Here is a 20,286-nt window from a genome sequence, read left to right as displayed (position 1 = left end):
AAGGATAAGTGAATATAACTATTTATGGTATATCGGCGAGATAAAAATTTACCAGAGCAAAACCAAAAAAATAAAAAATGAAAACGAAAGAAATTTTCAATATATTTTTTTAAACGATCGTTTCCTTCAGTGTGGCAGGACAAAAATGTACATGAATTAAAAGGATTATTTAGAAATTTTATTTTCTATCAGTGTCTAAGCATCCTTTGCAAGGCGCTCGGCTTTTTCTATGACATCATTCAAATTACCAACCATGTAAAATGCAACTTCTGGTAAATGATCCATTTCACCTTTTAAAATTTTTTCAAAACCAGCAATGTTTTCCTGAATGAAAAATTGCAGATTATTAGAAAACTAGTTTAAACTTTAAAACTTCTTATTGCAAATGTAAGTTAAAATAATTTAAATAACTTTTCAAAGTATTTTAACACTCACTTCTAATTGAACTAGTTTTCCAGCATGGCCAGTAAATACCTCAGCTATTTGGAAAGGTTGAGATAAAAACTTTTGAATCTTTCTAGCACGAGCAACAATATTTTTATCTTCCTCAGACAATTCATCCATACCGAGAATAGCAATAATATCTTGAAGTGATTTATAATCCTGTATAAAAAACATTTACTTTAAATGCTTTTAAAAAAATTATTTAAAACAAATGTTTTTGTATTTGTATAAAATAAATTCTAAAATAAATACATAGAATTCTAAAAAAAAAAAAAGTCTGAGAGAAAATAAGTCTCAATAGAATATGAATACCAATTGAATAACTTGAAAAAAAAAAAACCTGTCCCGCTGAATATTAGTCACGAAAAATAAGAAAAAGAAAAAAAAATTAAGAATTTACCTGTAAAATTTTTTGCACACTACGAGCAACATCATAATGTTTTTGACCTACAATATTTGGGTCCAAAATACGAGAGTTGGAGTCTAAAGGATCAACAGCTGGATATATTCCTAACTCTGCAATTCCACGAGACAATACAGTGTTAGCATCCAAATGTGCAAAAGTGGTGGCAGGAGCAGGATCAGTTAAATCATCAGCAGGTACATAGATAGCCTGCACTGATGTAATGGAACCTTTTCGAGTGGTAGTAATACGCTCTTGCATAGTACCCATGTCAGTGGCCAAGGTTGGCTGATAACCTACTGCAGAGGGAATACGACCCAAAAGAGCAGACACCTAAAATGAAAAAGAAAAGATAACGATTTCTATCATTTAAGTGATTGTGATTTGCTTACAGAAAAAACAATCTTTTTCTGAAAACATACTTCTGAACCAGCCTGTGTAAATCTGAAAATGTTGTCAATGAACAATAGCACATCTTGCCCTTCAACATCTCGAAAATACTCAGCAACTGTGAGACCAGTTAAAGCAACTCGTGCTCTTGCACCTGGTGGTTCATTCATTTGTCCATAAACCAGAGCTACTTTAGATGAGTTATCCTTCAAATTGATAACTCCAGTCTCCATAAACTCATGGTACAAATCGTTACCTTCACGAGTTCTTTCCCCAACACCAGCAAATACTGAATAACCACCATGAGCTTTGGCAATATTGTTAATGAGTTCCATAATCAAAACAGTCTTTCCTACACCAGCACCACCAAAAAGACCTTAAATGAACATAAAAGTATAGATTTAGTTAATTCACTTTTTCAGATTTTACCCGAACCTTTTTTAAACAGGATACTTTTTCTAAATTCAGTAACATAATTTTAATAGAAACTGTAACTAGGGATTGCAATCCCGCACACTTTTCAATCCCGCGGGATCCGCGCGGAATTTTTTAATTTTTGTGCGGATCCCGCGCGGGATTAGTAGGTTTCTTATGCACATTATAAAAGGCAAAATGACAATTGTATTTTTCTTTCAAGTATTTCAGAAAAAATATATTCAACTTATGAAATTGATAAAATAAGGTAAATAAAGCCAAAAAACACAATTCATTTGTAAATCAATATAATTCTTAACATTTAATGAACAAAAAGACAAGCCAAAGTACATAGGACATCTTTTAGCTTTACGTAGAACGTCTATTAGCTTTATTTTTTTTTTTAAATATCAAAATGAGAAAATCATTGTAAGAAATGGGCTCTTAAGAAACAGACCCTACTTAAGGTATCATCACTTAATCTATTCCTCAAAGGACTGCATATGTAACCAGCTGCTGAAAAAGCTCGCTCGGCCTCTACGCTTGTTGGTGGTATGGTCATCAAGTAACTATGTGCTATATCTTGAAGCTTGCCTCTTACTCCATTACTTTTATAGGCAGACATTTCCGGCTTCAATAATTTATCAAAGTCTAAAGAATCTAAATTTGGTCTCTCCTTTACATTTTCTGTCCAGCTTTTCTTGTCTTTCTGTGTTTGATTTTCCAATTCTTTTTTCAGCGATAGAATTGTAGGAGTAAGTATTTGGGAACTGTTAATAAAATCTACAGCTTCTTTTTCTTTGAGTTCATTTTCTTCGTCGGATTTTGTAAGTAAACTAGTAGTCCATTTAAATTCTTATTACGACGTTGTGTAAACCTCACACGAAGTGCCGCGGCTAAATCTATGCTAAAAAGTGATGATTGCTTTTGCAATTTATCTAGCATAAATTGAAAAGTTGTTTCCGCCGTGACAAGGTTCAATTCTCTCCTGCATAAAAGTTCGAGACCAAGTTTTAGTGGTGCTAGGCAAATAATTAAGTCATTGATTTGGGACCACTCTTCTTGGGTGAAACGAATTTCTGACCCAATATCAATTAAGGCTTTTTCAATACAATACCAAATACCAATCAGCAGATAGTCGGTCAAAATCATTGTCAAACCATATTCTTTATTTATAACTTCATCATCCTCAGTTTTACCATATTCATCTTCTTCTTTACAATTTTCATATGTAGTAAACGATTCTTCGACTTCTCCGCTGTTTTTCTTGTATAAGATATCAATAACTGCAAGTTGTATTCCATGAGCATAACATAGTTGTTGATAGCAACTAACTTGACGCAATATTCTGCATTACACGATCCATGGATTCGAATCAATCCAAGATTAAAGTGTTTCGCCTCCATATGTAAATTTAAGTTTAAGTATCTCTGACTATTTTGTGATGTCCATTCGTCAAACGTTATTGAAAACTTTTGATTTTGCTTTTTTAGTGATGTGAATTTTTTCATTATATTGACTTTTACAGAATCTGAGAATTTAACTACCATCGATCTTATAGTATTAGGTGAAGTAGGAAGCCGGAAACCACTCTTTGAAAACAAGAACCGTAAATCTGAAGATGTGCAAAAACTATTAAATGTAAAGCCGAACATAGCATGCACTTCGCATTTTCTTTATCACTTTTTTTAAAATATTCCATATAGCTTTAATTTGCGACATGCTTAGTACTGTTGTATTAAAATCTTAATGTAAATAATTTTTAAAGACTTTTTAAAAAGTAGTTTTTAAAAGTATATTTTTTATAATTATGCACGCACGTTTTCAGCATACTCATTAACAAAAATTTCAACATACTCATTAGCGAAAATTTCAACATAATCATTAATTAAACAAAAAAAAATTTGAACGAGTTCGACCAATGTTTTGCTAAATAATTATTTATTTTTGAATGATTTTTTTATATTTATAGCTAAGAAAAATATTTTAATAGCTGAAGATAAATTTTTAAATGGATTTGTTTCGCAAATACATTAAACACTTTTAATTTGATATTTTTTTTGTCTTTTTAGTTTAAAAGAATTGACCTTTTTTGTTTAAAAGCAATAGTTTCAAAATCCCGCCAATCCCGCGGATCCCGCAGTAGTTTTTGCGGGGTCTCGCATGCCTTAAATTTATGCGGGATTGCAATCCCTAACTGTAACCCAGGACAATTGCTTTTTTCTTCCTCCAGACTGTTACTAGTTTACATTAACAGTAAAATTTAAAACTCACCAATTTTTCCACCTTTTGCATATGGTGCAAGTAAATCCACAACCTTAATACCAGTAATTAAAATTTCTTGCTGGACACTCATTTCAACAAAAGCTGGAGCTTCTGCATGGATTGGAGCTTTGGTCTTGGTTGTAATAGGACCCCTTTCATCAATAGGCTCCCCAATAACATTCATAATTCTACCAAGTGTTTCAGGTCCAACAGGAATGCAAATAGGACTACCACTATCAACAACAAGATTACCACGTACAAGACCTTCAGTACCATCCATAGCAATAGTTCGAACAATATTCTCTCCTTTATAAAAAAAAAGTATATAATTTACATTTATATATAAGATAATCAATGCAGGTAACATAATTTGGATCATCTAAAACTGTTTGTGATAATCTGAATAAGGTAAGCTCCTGTTTAAATTACGGTGATTATCAATCAATTAAACAGCAGTTGGGGAGAATGTCACAACTGAGTGACTAGTTCTGTTAAAACTATAAATAACTTGTAATCAATATACAATTAGTCCTTCTAAACTGTTCACTTATGTAATTATAGATTATTCTACAAACTAAATTTTTAAACTGATTATAGAAAAAAAAAAGCATTTAAGTAACAAGTAATTTAAATTTTTGACTTTTGAATAATAAAACTTCCTGAACTTATATTTGTTATGAGAAATCATTAACCTAAGTGTTGAGCCACTTCTAAAACCAATCTGGTCTCACGTCCTTGTACTTCTAAGGCATTAAGAATTGAGGGTAAATTTGATTCAAACTGGACGTCTACAACAGCACCAATAACAGCAACAACCTTTCCTACAGAACCACCAACTGCATCATGTTTAACTGGAACATTTTTAGCAGCAGCAGCAGGTGCTGCTTGACTTTTTGTGCTGTCAGTTGAAACAAATCTTTGACCTAGCAAATAAATTGAAATAATTTCATTATACCAGAGAATTTTAGTTTGGAAATGAGAAACCTTTACAATTCTTTTTGTATAAAAAAAACTGATAAAAAAAATACCATTGGTTTACAGCTTGAGGATAGATAATTATGAAATTGGAACAAATATTGTTTAGATTTTTAACAAATTGAAAAAATTGATGAAATATATTTTTTCACTCAACATATTTCTAACTTTTTTTAACTATGTCATCTAATATAGCAAGTTACTTACATTTAATTTAAAATTTATTAACTGCCTAATTTGATTGGCTTTCTTAAAAATACTAGTAACAGGTATTTTATTGTATCAAAGCACATAAATTAAAACTAGTATTTCTGTACAGCAGTTTCCTTTAACTTAATTATACTCTATATTTTTTGTATATAAATTTAAAACAAACTTTTTTTTGTTATTAATTCATGAGTTTTAACTTAAACCTTTTTTAAGAAGTATGTATCGTTGTTAGCTAATGTAATATTACTTTGCCCTTAAATATAAAAGCAACACTTAGTATAAGATTAAATATTATTAACTCTATAGAAAAACTTTAAATTCAATGTTTTTATTTTAAATCTAAGAAAAGATAAAGATTTATAGCTATAGATAAAGCATCTACAGACTTAACTAGTGACCTTTTTAAATGCTTAAAACTCAAATTGAAGAAGTTGAAAATTATTCTTACAATTAGAAACACACGCTGGGAGTAGTCTTTTCTGAGTTTCTTTTATAAAAGAACTTTTAGTAGCACTTCTACTAAGAGATCTAACCGCCTGGCGAAACATGGTCACTCAGAAGGCAGTAGGAGTTGAAGTGAACAAGCAGACTTGCCTAACCGACTGCGCATGCGTTAGATTATGAGTAAATCATGCACTCGAATAGATCATGGTCAACCTTGTTAAATGTTTGTAATTAAGGTCAACGCATCTGAAACGAGGAATAAAGTATTGTCTAGAGTTACGATGTTTCAGAGGATAATTTTTTATGACGTTTCTTATTCTCAATAATGAGTTTGCCCACAACATTTTAAATTTAGATTGATGCCTGTGTGTAAATTCGTTACACAGAATGCTCAATGAACACCAGTATTAAGTAATTAAATTTGGTAAAAAGTATTCACCTCTTATTTAAAAAAGGTCTTATCTTATAGAGATTTATCTAAAACTGTTATAAATAAGATAAACAGAAGATACAAATGTTACGCTTGTTCTTTTAAATTTAAAATTCAACTTCGAGAATTACCTATAGACTATGTAACCACGTCTTGATGAGCTAATAAAAAATGCTGAATCAGGGTGTATTAAATGAAAATGCTACACGTGTTTTGTAACTGTCCTGCCTATTAAATCTAAGTTATACTAACTAACATCATCAAATTATAGAATGGTATATCCTTTTCTAGAATGCATAAATTCTTTATCAAATAATTAATTAGCATCATGAGGTTTGTTACTTATAATACCGTTAGACTTAAAAAGGCAATACTTCTCGTAGTTAACTCTAATGCCTAGCTTATCAGGTTGCTGTATGCTACATCCTAAAAACGTCTTTTCAAAGTAAATAACCTTAGTAAAGACCCCAAAGGTAAACAATATGATACTTTTTAGAAATTTAAAATTCCAGAAGATTTCCATATGTATGTATGAATGTATGTATGTATGTATGTATGTATGTATGTATGTATGTATGTATGTATGTATGTATGTATGTATGTATGTATGTATGTATGTATGTATGTATGTATGTATGTATATGTATGTATGTATATGTATGTATGTATTTATCTATGGATGTTATGTATATGTATTTATGTATTATGTATACACATTAAATTATTAACTTTTTTAAATGTAGATATTTATTATAACTTAAAAGATGATTGATCATATCACTTATTTCGTTACTCCTGCTGCAGCAACCCTCTTGGTACTATTTGTTTATATCTTTCTTCGTCAAATCACTAATAACAAGTCAACTATTCAATGCTATGGGGAGTTTATTGGTACATTCATTTCTTCTGTATGCATTCTGGAAATCAATATTATAAATGCTGTTTATGGCAGCACATCCTTGTATTCTTTGAGTTGTGCTTATTTCCACCTTTTCTTTAAAAACATTTTCTTTGTGAAGACCAAGTTGCATGGTTCACCTTTGGCATTTATAGATTCATTTTATGTATTTAACAGAAAACATTTTTACTCTAAGTTTGAGATTATTTTGATGATTTGTATACAGCTTATAGCCTCCTTATCTGGGTTTGGTTTTATAAAGCTTTTTTGGGTTATTGTTGATCAAAAACACATTAATGCACTGGATAATACTTGCAATTCCTCGCTGTCTGCTTCATATATATGGCAATATGGTCTTTTAATGGAAGCTATGGGCGTGTTTTTATGTGTTTTTGTAGATATGGGAACTCCAGAGAAAATGAAATATTTTATTAGGCCTCTAATGACTTTAGTTCTCATAAATTTTTGTGGAGATGCAACAGGAATGTGGATGAATCCAGTACTAGCCACTACACATACTTTTCGTTGTCTTGGCCATCAAAGTGACTGGAAACACTTTGCAGTTTACTGGCTTGGACCAGCTCTTGGTCTTTTCATGGTTTGGGAAATGAAATTAATTGGGAAATCAATTTTGAAGAAGATTAAAAAAGACTAATATGATTGGTGGTTCATAGTGTTACAGTTATGTTTAAAAAAGGTCAAGATTGTTAAACTAATACTTACTGATATTTGTGTGACAATTTTAATATTCCAATTTCAATTTTTTGAAAATAGCAGGAATATTTTTTAAAATTGTTTTTATTTAAGATTAAGTTACTTTGATTTAACTTTTTCTTTAAATAAATAAACTCAAATAAATCAAATATACATATTTTAGATATCTTTTACAAATGTATATTATATATGTGCTATGTTTGTTTTTAGTTTAAATTTTTTGTTTACAAGCTTTAAATCAAAGTTATAGACTAAAATCTGCTACTTAAATCTAATTGTTTCGTAAAGTTCAAGGAAAATTTTAATCAGTATAAAATCCCCTTTCCAGTGGTACACTTTAATGACGGAAACTGCTTCGATCTTTCGCGGAAGATTATCTCGCTAAATATGGGAAAATTAATAATTTCTGAAAGTTCTCATGTGCTCAAAATATAAAGATTTGGCGGGGATTGGTCATTGAATATGTTAAAAATTTATTAAATATTTTATAAAATTTACTAAAATTTATTAAAATTATCAACTTATGTAATGTATTGATTAATATATTGCTTTCTTCGTAATTTACCCATGGTACTTAGTTTCCTTTATAAATATATCTGGCTCAATTCCTCCAGTACACATAACATTTTCAATTATTTTCATCATTAAATGCCGAATACTAAGTTCATACTTAATTCAAGGACTCTCCTGTCAATAAAATACCTTTTGGACATCTCTTCCAAATCAAACCCATTTAGGCTTTAGTTATTTTGAGTAACTTGAAGCGTAACTCGGTCAAGCTTGTAAATTTGAAAAAATTTTAAAGTTGATAAGAATATACCACCTTAAGATTAAAGTTTGTTTTCCAGATGTCTAACGATAATGTCAAAATTTAGAGTCATGTATGGCAGTGGAGAAGGAAAGAGGCAGGGAGCTTTGACATTCCCCAGTTTTTTCCTAATCAAGTTACCTAAATGCTGTAAAGTTAACAACTATAACTAATGATGAAATATATTTCTTAAGAAATTTGTCAGAATTTCGAGTTATTCTTTTTTTATCTATTGTACTAATTGCAGCATATCATTAATTTTAAAGATAATGGTGGTTAGAGAATGCTAAGGTGCTTTCTTATTGTATGCAGAAAACTACATAAACGTCTGATGCAAATAAAGAATTGAGTGTCATTATGTTGTAACCTATAACGATCAGGGGTCTATAGATCTATTAATGTAAGCCCATACAAGAGTTAAAAAGAATCTACAGTCCCACTAATCTTAAGGATTTCTTTCCTAAATCTACGAAAAATTCTACGAAGTATTTTTTTTTAGGCAAATAAATTTTTAATTATAATATAAAAAACGAAACGAATGGAATTTTTGTAAGAAATTTTTTATTTTTAATTCTTTATCGTGAAAAACAGTAATGTAAGCCCGCAAACCAAAGGAAACAAATTATATCAAGTAAATAAAGAAAGAAGAATTTAATAACTGAACTGTAACTTGTTTTTAATAATCAGTCTTCGCATTTTATTGATAGACTCAATCATTTCATTGATTTTCTCTCATGGAATCAAATTCCAAGCTACTTTGAGTTGTTAAAACAGTTGATTTGTACTTTGAGCATGCTTAATAGTCGTTAAAGGTCGTGAAGTTGTTTCCTGGCTTGACCGCTCCATCTGTAACTTTTGGGTTCTATCAAATGGTCTTCTTAACATTATTTATATTATTGAAAAAAAGATTTCGTTATCTTATTTTTTTTTTTTTTTTTTTTCCCTTTTTTAAATCTCAATCAAATTTCACAAAATCTTTGAAAATTAAAAAACATTGTCGGGAAAAATGTCTTGAACTTTTTTACAGACAAAAAATTTGTACCACATTTTATTCGAAAAGATAAGTAGAATGAATCAGTTGCGGGTTTTGACAATTTTAAGTGTTGCTACAACAGAAAAGAATTACAGCTTCACGTTATAATTTTTATATTCCAAGATCCACCTCTACATTTTTTTGCGTCAACAGGTGTTTTAGCTTTTGTATACTACTATACGAAAAAATGTTTAAAAAAATATATAACAATTTAAGAGTGCAGTTGGAACACAGAGTTTTTGATTTCACGATATAAAAAACAGTAATTATTTTTACAGATCGTAAGAATAAGCCATTTTAGTTTATGTATAATGATTTAAATATACTTAAGTTAATCAAGAAATCGAGTACTTTGAAAGTAAATAAAGTTGCATAGCGCAGACTATATAGAAAACATAAGCTTGGCATCTATTCTTCGCATTCTTTGTTCAATAGAGCTTTAAAAAACTGCTGAATTAGTTACAAAGTGCTAAACCAATGCCTGTGCTTATGAATATTTTTCACTCTCTTGTTGCAAAATATTGTCTATCGAGTACGACATTTAATGCATATATGAGTGAGTATACAGCTTAATTATATACCGTAGTTTTTATGCCCCCTCCTCCCTCCTACCCCCATCTCCCACAAACACACTTCCCCTCCTGTAGTTTTCCAATACTTATAACAACTTAGAAAAAATATTGGATTCACCCCTGGTTATTGTAGCTAAAAACCGTTTTTTCATAATTGCGCAGCTTAACTCGGCAAGAACATTTATGCATTATTTGGAAAATTATTTTTCGAAAGTACAACCAGTAGCATTTAAGACAGATGTACCATCAAATAATTTGTTTTGTGAACATTATTTAGCTTAAACGTTACAATATTTTAAATATAATGATTAAATAAACCAATATTTGAACAATTTTTAATTGATATATTTTGCTTTGTCATGATAAAAATACCCCACATTTCTTTATGTTGGTATCCATAATCGGCCATGACTATCTTCTTTGGTGTAGCGGATATCCCATACCCAAGGTTTATCTTAAAAAGCGAAATAAGAAGAATTAAAATCTAATAACATTTATAAAGAAACATGTAAAAAAAAATAAGTAAAATGTGTGAAACGTATATGCAATAAAGACAAAAACATTTTTACATACTAAAACATAAACATAGTTAAAACAAATAACACATTAAACATATTAAAGCAAGTTTGCATATGAAAAAAAAAGCGCACTTTTTTTAGAGTAACATAAAAAATTGTGTGATACTTTATAGTAATAAAGTTAAAAGATAAGCAACCCGGTGCGAAATATGATTAGCATATTTTTTAGAAATATTGGTCGTGATATTTTAAATCAGGTTGAGAAAACATTTAAATGGGTTTAAAAACCTACTCCTTTTCTTTCTACCAAATACAAGCACCAAAACAAAACAAAAAAAAAAAACATTTCAGCGCCCTCTTTTTGTTATTTCAAAACCAATCAGCAAAAGTACTGCTTTATTGGATTTTCTCGGGGCGTTAAAAATCACCGTGAACTTTTGTTTACCTGATGTATCAAGTTTGTATTAATGATTATATCATCGAATTATCAATTTTTTCTTGGTCTTTTATTTATTTGTTCTTATGGAAGTATTACTAGAATGAATCATTTAAACTTTAACTATTCAACATTTGTTGCACATACAATGACTTAGTGCTGGATTAAGGGTAGTGGGCTAGGTAGGGCTACACCACAAACTCTGCATTTCAGGGGGCCTCGAATATCTTTGTGTTTTGGACTTAAAAGAGCCCGATCTCCTACAAAAAAATGTCTAGACTGGCAAGAGTAGTAAAAGTATCTAGACTGGCAAGTGCAATATGTGGTAAACAATTTTTGTTACCTTTTCTCAACACATGTTTTCTGGCTGTACATAAATACATATACAGATACATACTTACCATACATACATACATACATACATACATACATACATACATACATACATACATACATACATACATACATACATACATACAGAAATATACACTTATACATACATGTGTACATGCTTATAAATAAACAAATTGTACGCTTACCTGATGAAGAATAGGGCAATAGCGGAAGATCGTACGGTAACCGAAGAAACTCTTTTGCTGAACCTATATCACTTTTTTCTCCGTCAAGAACAGTGAATGTGCAATCTGTAACATTCTAAATTATGTATTCCTGAATCAATTTATTGCAACAGATTTTGAAACGATAATAACAAGCTTTTCATTTTAAATAACAAGCAATACATTTTAAAATGCAAGTTAAAAAGGCGTGAGCGACAGTTTTCCATTTTACAAGCTTTCAATCTTGATTAAAATCAATGATTTAAAGAGTTATAAAAGAGTTATGAAATGCTCAAAGTAGAGTTATAAAAAAAATGTTATGAAATGCTCAAAGTAGAGTTATAAAATAGATGCTCGAAATATTATCAAGTACAATAGCATTCTTACCAAGTCCTAAATAAAAAAAAAATAAAAAATTCTTCGTTTAAAAACCGTTCTAATATTATACTCCCTTCAGGCTATTGATAAAACACAGCTTAATTATATAGCTATAATTGTATAATTATATATTAATTATTTCACTTTATAATAATAAAATACTAAAAGCACATAGAAGAGAATACTCAACGTTAAAATGCAAGAACAGTTTAAATTAAATTTTTTTTATCTATGACATGCTGCCCTAAAAACAAAATTAAGTCCAGGCCATACACTATAATCCTATCAAAATCACAATATTTGTAGATACAAGTCCTTCTTAACACATAATAATTGGTTTGTTCTGCAGTCACAAGAGCATCTTTTTTTTTGGTATGTATATTTTTGTAATCTGCCACAAGGTTATGCAGAAAGTAAGGGGAGGTAACTATGAAAAAAACAAAACACACACAAAAAGCAGTTTTTTCCTATTATATAATGTATTTTCAAATCATATTAAAAGGGTTGTCACATAAGAGCGGAAATTTAGATCGTTTTTTAAAAAAAGACCGTTATTTCACCAACATTGATGGGACTTATTTTATATTTTAATCATTAGGACTTCCCTCAACCTTATTAACAGCTACATCCTGTCCCTGAGCCTCGATTAGGTTTTAAGAATTTCTGCCTGAGAGACCAGCCCAGTCTTTGACCTATACTGAGAAGTTCAATTAGAAATGGTTGAGGACCCATGATTTTCGGGCAGCACTGAAGATTATTTTTCAGCGATGTTTTGATCTCCTTCAGTTAAGTAACTATAGAAAGTTCAGGTTAAATGAATTTAACCCAGGAGTGAACTTTGGTTTCCAAAGATATTGACATAATAAAGACATAATACGTGTTGAACTTGAGGCTTTGTTTATAAAAGACCATAGACAATTTTACCATCAAGTTCTACCAGTTCTGAAATTTTTTTTTTCAAATAAGAAGTGATAAAATATCAGAAAACTACAGCAATAGTAAATTGTATGATGAACAATCAGAAGGACTACAATGAGAATAAAAACAATCAGAAGTAAAAAAAAAATTGAACTCGAATTATGAGCATTGTTTATAATTTGCTGCTTCGACTTCATAAAAATTAGAAAAAAAACAAATGATAACTATTTAGACGAAAATAAGAATTTACAAGAAGAATTAGAAAGAGCCATTCAAATCTAGATTTTAATATTAGGACACTGAATGTCTTAATTAAAAATCGTTAAAGCCTTAGTTAACAACAAAATGTTGAATTTAAGATCAGCAAGAATTCAAAAAAAGAAAAAAGAAAAACTAGTTCTTTTAACAATATTTTGTACATAAAAACTACAATTAAAATCCAACATACTGATCTCTTTGGTGTAAAAAGCACACCAACTTCGTAGCTTCTTATCATAAGTTGGCTCTCTTTTTTCTCAAAAACACCCCATGCAGCTTTGGATAAATTTGCACTAAAGAAACCATTTTAAAATATATTTATTATTACATGTTTAAATTTAGCTTAAAACTTTTTTTCCATGTCTTATGTTAGCAGTGGCACATCAAGATTATTAAAATTTTTCTATTTTTTTTTTGGTGATAGCTTGGTTATTTCTCTCAGCCCAATCTATCATTTGTGTCAATCGATCTTACATACAAAAAATTTTCCTATCATTCAAATGAAATATGAAAAAAAAAAAAAATTATTTACACATTATGCTTTGTGTTAGATTTGTTGTTTATGAAAAAAAAATTTCTTTATTTTCTTTATATAGTAATATAGATACTTACAATATAATTATAAATTCTTTAGTGTATAATAAATACTTGATAAAAATATGATAATAAACTGTAATCTGAATTCAACCTCTACATAATTTAAAAAAATTTAAAATACAGCAAAAGTTAAGTTTGGCAGTGGAGTTTTTAATTCACATTATAAACAAAAGGTTATACTTACATTCAAGGATATTTTTTAAATAGAAAACATTTCCCTTGTAGTTTTATAAACTTTTTAAACTTTTCCATCTTAAAATATATGCTTACAGTTTGTGTAGATTTAGAAAAAAAAAATTTTTTTTTTGATGACTTCAAACCTGATGAACCTGTTTGAACCTGATGGATACTTTGGTAGAATTTATGGAGTCACAGCCAAGATGAAAACTTTTTTATAATTAAATTTCTTTCTGGAGTATAGAAAAGTAAATAAAGTCATGTTTTTTTAGTTTCTATTTTTTAAAAAGTACTACCTTGTTAAAAGGAACCAGGCTACAGATTTATTATCAGGTGATACACGGGCATAAGTCTTTATATGTGGAGCCGCCAAACTTCTTCCAACACTATCAGAAAGCCAACAGCTAATGTAAAATTAAACTTTTTTTTCAGTTAAAGTAAGTCTACATTAACAAAATAACATTAAAGAAAATTATCAGCTCCCTATTATAATGACAATAAAAAATTATTATCAGCTCCCTATAATAACAACAAAAAAACTATTGATAGAAATCTTAAACTGAACAAAAAAATAGCTTTAAAATACTTAAGATATTCCTTTAAATAGCGCTGTTTCATAGCCACCTGAAACCCATAAGGTAATGAAGAACCAGCTAAAAGATATACCTAAAAATCACAACAATGACCAAAAATTTACCAAAATAAAAAAACTTAATTTGAGCTAGAAGATATCCTACCAAATAAACATTACCTGAGTAACCTTCCAAACTGTTTCTGACATTCTCAATTGAAGGATAAATCTTAATAATATATAAAGTCAATAAAAACAGGTTTTTGATAAGAAAATAAAATTTTTCAGGAAAATGTTTTCTAATATTTATGATAAATATTTTTTTGAAAAAAAATGAACTTCATTTACCAGTTTAAGACTAGGTTTACAGAAAGTTTTAACATCTTTACAAGCACTGAGACTTTTTAACCATTCTCCACATAACCAACTAGAACTATCTGACCCAAGGGAGCCAATGCTTGAAAACTGTCCAATGACTGGCCACATCTCATCAACATATTTATTTGAAGGTCCATCTGAGAGTAAAACCTTAATAATATCAAACTTAATAATATAACTAACATAATATGATAACAATATGATAATAACTAAAACTCAAAGGACGAATTTCTGATACCAAAAGAGAAATAAACATTATAATGAAATCTTTAAGAATTACAATATATATCAGAATTATATAATAATCAATAAAATTAAAAAAAAAGTAATAAGTTAAGGCAAAAAAAGTTTTTTAAACAGTTTTACTTGATTCTTAGGTTTTTGGGTTTGCTGAGTCTGAAAATAATAATAAAAAAGTTGCATCACCTACTACTTTGCATGATGCATTAAGTTAAAAAAAATTGTAACTAAACAGCACTAAGATTTTTACTTTTTTACATAATTTGCTCTGTTTTGAAATACAATCAAGGTCATATTGGGAGAGAACTGTAGATTAATTAAAAAAAACTGGTTTCAGCACCCAAAAATACATAAGATTCAGCTGCATTTGATTAAAAAATTTACACAATATACTTTTTTGTTAGCCTGTGTAATTAACAAAAAATCAAATATCAAGTACTCAACATAAATAAATACCTTCCTTAACTTTAGATGTCCCCATTTGTGCATGTTACAGCCTATATGTCGTCCAGGTACTGATGCAATCAAATGTACACTGAATAGAAAACATTACTAATTTCACTACATTAAAACCTAAAATAAAAAACTCTTACATATCCATAGTAAAAATCTGCAATTTTGAAAACACTTATATATCAAACATTCAATATTTAAATGCTTTCAAAACTGAATTCTATTTTTATGTTAGGTTCATAGCATTCAAACTAAACATATATCAAACTAAACATGTATCAAACTAAACATATATCAAACTAAACATATATCAAACTAAACATATTTCAAACTGTTTTAAAACTTACTTTTTAATAACTCAGGAAGGTAAAAAAAAAAAAAAAAACTTTGAAAAAATAATTAATACTTTGCTGAACTCATATCATACTCTTTTAGTTTCTCCACATATTTCTGAACTTTACCATTTCCATAGCTTGATAAGTACTCCTAATAAGTATTAGATAAATAAATACAAAAAATATATAAGTATTAAAATATAGCTGACAAGGTTTATCATTTAAAAAGACTATATCAAAAAGTATGGGTTTAATGAATAGAATTAATTACTGTTGTTTTAAGAACAACTAACAGTAGATAAAAACTCTGAAAAAATGCAACAACAACTTTAGAGGTGTTTGTTTGAAAGTATATAAAAGAGTGAAGTATTTGTACATACAAGAACCATTAAGTTGTTTTATCATTTTTATTGGGTTTTTATCAGTACAGGTCATAAACAGATCATAAGTATTAAAAATATTTTTAAATTAAATATTAAGAGTTTATTGAAAAATTACCAATAAATCAGTTTTAAATGTATCATTTTTAATATCATATGAAGCATCCTGAAATGAAAATAATGGGCTCTTCCAAATTCTAAAAATATAATTCATAAAATGCTACAAAGGCAACAATGATAATAACAGCAATATACTACATATAAAAAGAGAATTGTGGAAGCATAATGATGCAATCAGTCATGAGAATACTCTTTTTTAAGCTTACCTCAACTTTCTTTGTTTAATGCGGTGCAAAATTATTTTATTAAAAAGTTTTATTAGGATTTTTTCAGAAATGTGTTAAAAGTCATACCCTTGAGTTTTCTGACACCAATCCTGCTCAATAAGATTTGCTGTTGTTATAAAAACTCTGACACCGGATGAATAAAACAAAAGCATCATTTTACTAAAAAAAAAAAATAAAAAACTTTACATGCACCAATATTGCTACCAAGTGTAAAGGAAGAAAAAAGGAAGGCTAGAGAAAAAATTCCCTACCTATGATGAGTACCATAAGCTATGGGAAGTCGAGCCTGAATAAAAATGTCTTAAAATATAGCAGATTTAATTCAAAAGAGGAAAAAAGTAAAACAATTTTAGCTCTTCAAAACATATAAATTTAAACCTGAGCCAAGTCAATATTTGAATATCTTAATGCTGAGGCCTCTAAATCAGTTTTATCTTTCCCAGTATGGCCATGAACAAGTAATAAAGGCTTTTCTCTAAAGAATAATATTTATGGAAAAAAAAACAAAAAAACTAGAAAAACTTTTAAGTCAAAATCTAGTTCATGACTGTAATATAAAACATTTTCAGGCAAAATCAATTTCTCTAAAAATTTAGTCAAAAAATAAAAGTAATTTATATTTTTTTATCGAAGAAAAAGAACACCAAAAAAAATTTTGTTAAAAATGGTGAGGCAAAAGAAAACAGGCTTTTTTTAAACAACAAATGCAGCATATAACTGCCAATTATTTTAAAAAATACTTTAACAATTTTTAAAATAGACATCATTGAACTTAATACTATTTTAATATCTATATACAAACAAATGATAAAAATATTTCCAGACCAGACCCTTACCTTCAAGCCATTATGACCAAAAAAGACCTTATATCAAAATTAGAGATGACTAAAATGCCAAGTCTAGGACTAGATGGCAAATGTACCTTTTCATCGACACTGTTAAAACTCACCTATCATGAAGAAATGCCAAACCTTTTAATATTTGATGAGAAGTTTCTTACCATGTTTAATAATAGTAATTACTAAATCAGTTTTAAGAGGACTGAGAATAAAGCTGCCAGCTTCAAGTTCAGAACAAAGCATCTGTAATTCTGCTTAGAGCTGTGTCATCAGATGGCCAAAAAATGCCATCTCTTTTCATTTACTCTGGTTTCCAATTTCTGGGAAAAATATTTTTGCTCTCCCAGTTTAGCAGTTTTAAATCTACATGCTCACTCAATCTGGGAATGCATTAAGCCAAAGGCTTATGGAGTTCTTTATAAGAGTATCACTGCCTTAAAAGTCTCGATTATCAAGCAGTGGATCATCATGGTCAACAACTATCCCAAGAAGTCCTACAAAAGGTTTAGGGTAAGGATCAAGGCTGTGAACAATGCCACAGAATCTCATAGTAAGTATGATTATTAAAAATTCATGTTAGAAATCTGTAAAATAAAATATTTTTGCTTAAAGCATTTTGTAAAAAGTAAAGGTAAAGTATGATTGTTTTAATTCTTGTTTGGATTGCTTACTTGAAACAAGTTAATATTAGCTTTTATTAGCTAAAAAGAGTTATTTTCATTTAATTAACGTAACTTGTAACTAGTTTAGTTAATTGATCTTGTAGGAATCCTTGAGCCTTACATTTTGTTATATTATATTGAAAATCATTATAGTAATAAGTAGCAGAAAATAGACTCTTTATAGTTTGTACAATGTTACTCAAATTAGAAATCAAAAAGTACAGAACTTATCTAAGTAATAAAATCTACATTCAAGTAGTTATTTATACAAAATTCAGAAAAGAAAAAACTTAAAGTTATTGTTACATAAATTATATAAGTTATTAATAGAAAAATGATTTAATAAAGATAAAAAAAAACTGCAACCCTAATATTTCATTCTTAAAAACATCTGTGACTAATAATATGAGGATTTACCTACAGGAATGTGGATACATTTTCATTAGCCACTCAACATCAAACATATAATTGAACTGTAAAAAAAAAGCCATTATAAAAATCCAACTAAAAAAAAAACAAAAATGTTGGGACTATTTGAATAAAAATAAAAAAGTACTAGGTAGTTAAGTTCTACTTTATATTTATTACATTATATAATGCAGTCATTTTCACTGTTTAATATTAATTTAGCTTAATCATCTAGTGTTTTTATTATTTACTACTAAATGAGCAATATCTAGTGAACCTCTAAAACATAAAAAACAGATAATGCATAAGAAATTTTACAAAAATAATAAAATTAACTTAAACTACATAAAAAAATGTTAGTATTTCACCGCAGATTTAATTCCTTGAAAAATCACAAAAAACATAAAAACTGAAACATTTCTTTTCGAACCTGCACAGACTCCTTCAATTCATCGCAATTTTCAGAAAAAATATCTAAAAATAAATTGACTTTCTCTTTAAAATGCCAAATGTCAGATCAATGTCTTGAATTTTTAATTCAAATGAAAAATCTTTAAATTCAAAATACCATTAATGCTGATGGCATATTCATTAAACTGATGGTCGATTCCTTGAACTCTACTTAAAAAAAAAGGAACAATCTGTTCTTCATTTTCTTTTTTTGGTTTATCATCTAGTCTTTTCTTCTTTAAAGAATCTGAATGAAAAAAAGCTAATCTTTGCTTTATGTAAATTACTACATCTTTAAGAGCACTAAACTCAAGCCAATAACTTGTTTATGATAATTAGTATATGCAGATTTTAAATCTAAAGTCTTTTAGTTCTAAAATCCACCCCTTTAAAACTTTTTTTTTTAATTTGCAAGTAAGCTTGGTCTGTTGTACTATGAATATTCTTAGTACCAACGACATTAACAACCTCAGCTTAGTTGAAAGCCATAATGTAATTTTACTACTTCTACATGTTAAATTTCAATTTCAAGGTCCATCAATAAAACAAGTAAAAGTTTTATATTTTTGATTCATAAATAATTTTCATTTAGTAAAGACAAAATTGAAAGAGCTTTTGCAGAGGTCAACTTTTTTTGTTGATGAAGAAAAAAAAAGGTGGACAATATTATTATAAGATATTGACAGGCTGCATTTTTCAAAATCATTACCAACTTACATTAGTAAAAAACAAAAAATTGAAATTCTTGCATTTAAAAAAACTAATTAAGTATAATAGTTGAAAGTAATAATTTGAAGCTTCAATATATAAATTGTAGTATCACCTTTAGCTTTAGGATTCAATTTTAGTTATTTATATGTAATTATTAATACTATTAATATATATTTGCTAATATCAATAATTTCATATTTATTTAAAATTATAAAATTTTAAAGAAGAATTTTTTATTGCCAACAAGTTATATTTAAATTTTACCTGGGTGAGAATACTCCAAGAAATGCACTGGATTTTTTCGATAACATTCAAAACTATATTTGCATGGTGGAAGATCTTCAACTTTTCGTTTTGTACTCTCTTTAATTTGATTTGTAGTCATTTCAAGAATTATAAAATAAAATGTAAGTAAAAAAAAAAAGGTACATCACGATTTTTAAAAACTTTTATAAAAACTTTTATAAAAATTTTGCTAAGATTAAGAAAACATTTTAATTATCATTTAGATATAGATTAATTTTTTAAATCTGTACATTTAAAAAAAAACTTAGATTTGCAATACTAATAATTATATTTTTATATGATAAAAATTACAAGTACAACCACATTTTATGTGCAACAAAAATATTTGGCAATTCTTAAAAGTAATAACTCAAAATAAACATTAAAG

At 28.3% G+C, this 20,286-nt stretch overlaps 3 protein-coding genes across 8 annotated transcripts; 1 reads left to right on the top strand and 2 right to left on the bottom strand.

The window, feature by feature from the left end:
• Nucleotides 1–93: 93 nt before the first annotated feature.
• LOC145190774 (ATP synthase subunit beta, mitochondrial-like) lies at nucleotides 94–5,708 on the bottom strand. Its single transcript, XM_080067669.2, has 7 exons — nucleotides 5,550–5,708; nucleotides 4,609–4,839; nucleotides 3,926–4,222; nucleotides 1,270–1,613; nucleotides 845–1,180; nucleotides 436–603; nucleotides 94–324 (listed from the first exon to the last, which is right to left on the bottom strand). Exons 1-7 carry the CDS (start codon nucleotides 5,647–5,649, stop codon nucleotides 196–198), a joined length of 1,605 nt encoding a protein of 534 aa, XP_079923795.2. The 5' UTR covers nucleotides 5,650–5,708; the 3' UTR covers nucleotides 94–195.
• Nucleotides 5,709–6,226: 518 nt separating this feature from the next.
• On the top strand, nucleotides 6,227–8,982 carry LOC145190539 (uncharacterized). Of its 2 annotated transcripts, none has more exons than XM_090091699.1 (2): nucleotides 6,227–6,250; nucleotides 6,719–8,982. In XM_090091699.1, exon 2 carries the CDS (start codon nucleotides 6,740–6,742, stop codon nucleotides 7,526–7,528), a length of 789 nt encoding a protein of 262 aa, XP_089947825.1. In that variant the 5' UTR covers nucleotides 6,227–6,250; nucleotides 6,719–6,739; the 3' UTR covers nucleotides 7,529–8,982. The 2 variants fall into 2 exon arrangements, with proteins under 2 accessions (XP_089947825.1, XP_089947824.1); XM_090091698.1 differs by lacking the exon at nucleotides 6,227–6,250 and adding an exon at nucleotides 6,257–6,448 and having other exon boundaries at nucleotides 6,719–8,981.
• Nucleotides 8,983–10,228: 1,246 nt separating this feature from the next.
• LOC145190458 (tyrosyl-DNA phosphodiesterase 1-like) lies at nucleotides 10,229–20,077 on the bottom strand. Of its 5 annotated transcripts, none has more exons than XR_016453368.1 (17): nucleotides 19,878–20,075; nucleotides 19,021–19,149; nucleotides 18,883–18,926; nucleotides 18,462–18,517; nucleotides 16,922–17,018; nucleotides 16,795–16,829; nucleotides 16,610–16,702; nucleotides 16,315–16,393; nucleotides 15,888–15,967; nucleotides 15,485–15,563; nucleotides 14,759–14,938; nucleotides 14,591–14,639; nucleotides 14,426–14,505; nucleotides 14,136–14,243; nucleotides 13,256–13,358; nucleotides 11,494–11,608; nucleotides 10,229–10,454 (listed from the first exon to the last, which is right to left on the bottom strand). XR_016453368.1 is itself a non-coding variant. In XM_090090515.1 (17 exons), the coding sequence occupies exons 1-17, from the start codon at nucleotides 19,996–19,998 to the stop codon at nucleotides 10,384–10,386; spliced, it is 1,506 nt and encodes a 501-aa protein (XP_089946641.1). In that variant the 5' UTR covers nucleotides 19,999–20,077; the 3' UTR covers nucleotides 10,229–10,383. The 5 variants fall into 5 exon arrangements, 2 of the variants coding, with proteins under 2 accessions (XP_089946641.1, XP_089946642.1); XR_016453370.1 differs by having other exon boundaries at nucleotides 14,759–14,925; XR_016453369.1 differs by having other exon boundaries at nucleotides 14,426–14,492; nucleotides 14,759–14,925.
• Between the last annotated feature and the right edge of the window lie 209 nt (nucleotides 20,078–20,286).

The sequence above is a fragment of the Hydra viridissima genome, unplaced genomic scaffold (assembly GCF_058129835.1).
Source record: "Hydra viridissima isolate aposymbiotic clone 2 unplaced genomic scaffold, HvirCarnegie_v1 scaffold_6, whole genome shotgun sequence".
Taxonomy (NCBI): Eukaryota; Metazoa; Cnidaria; class Hydrozoa; order Anthoathecata; family Hydridae; genus Hydra; species Hydra viridissima.
The sequence above is the reverse complement of the archived record's forward strand: the minus strand, read 5'-3'. Positions and strand labels throughout refer to the sequence as shown.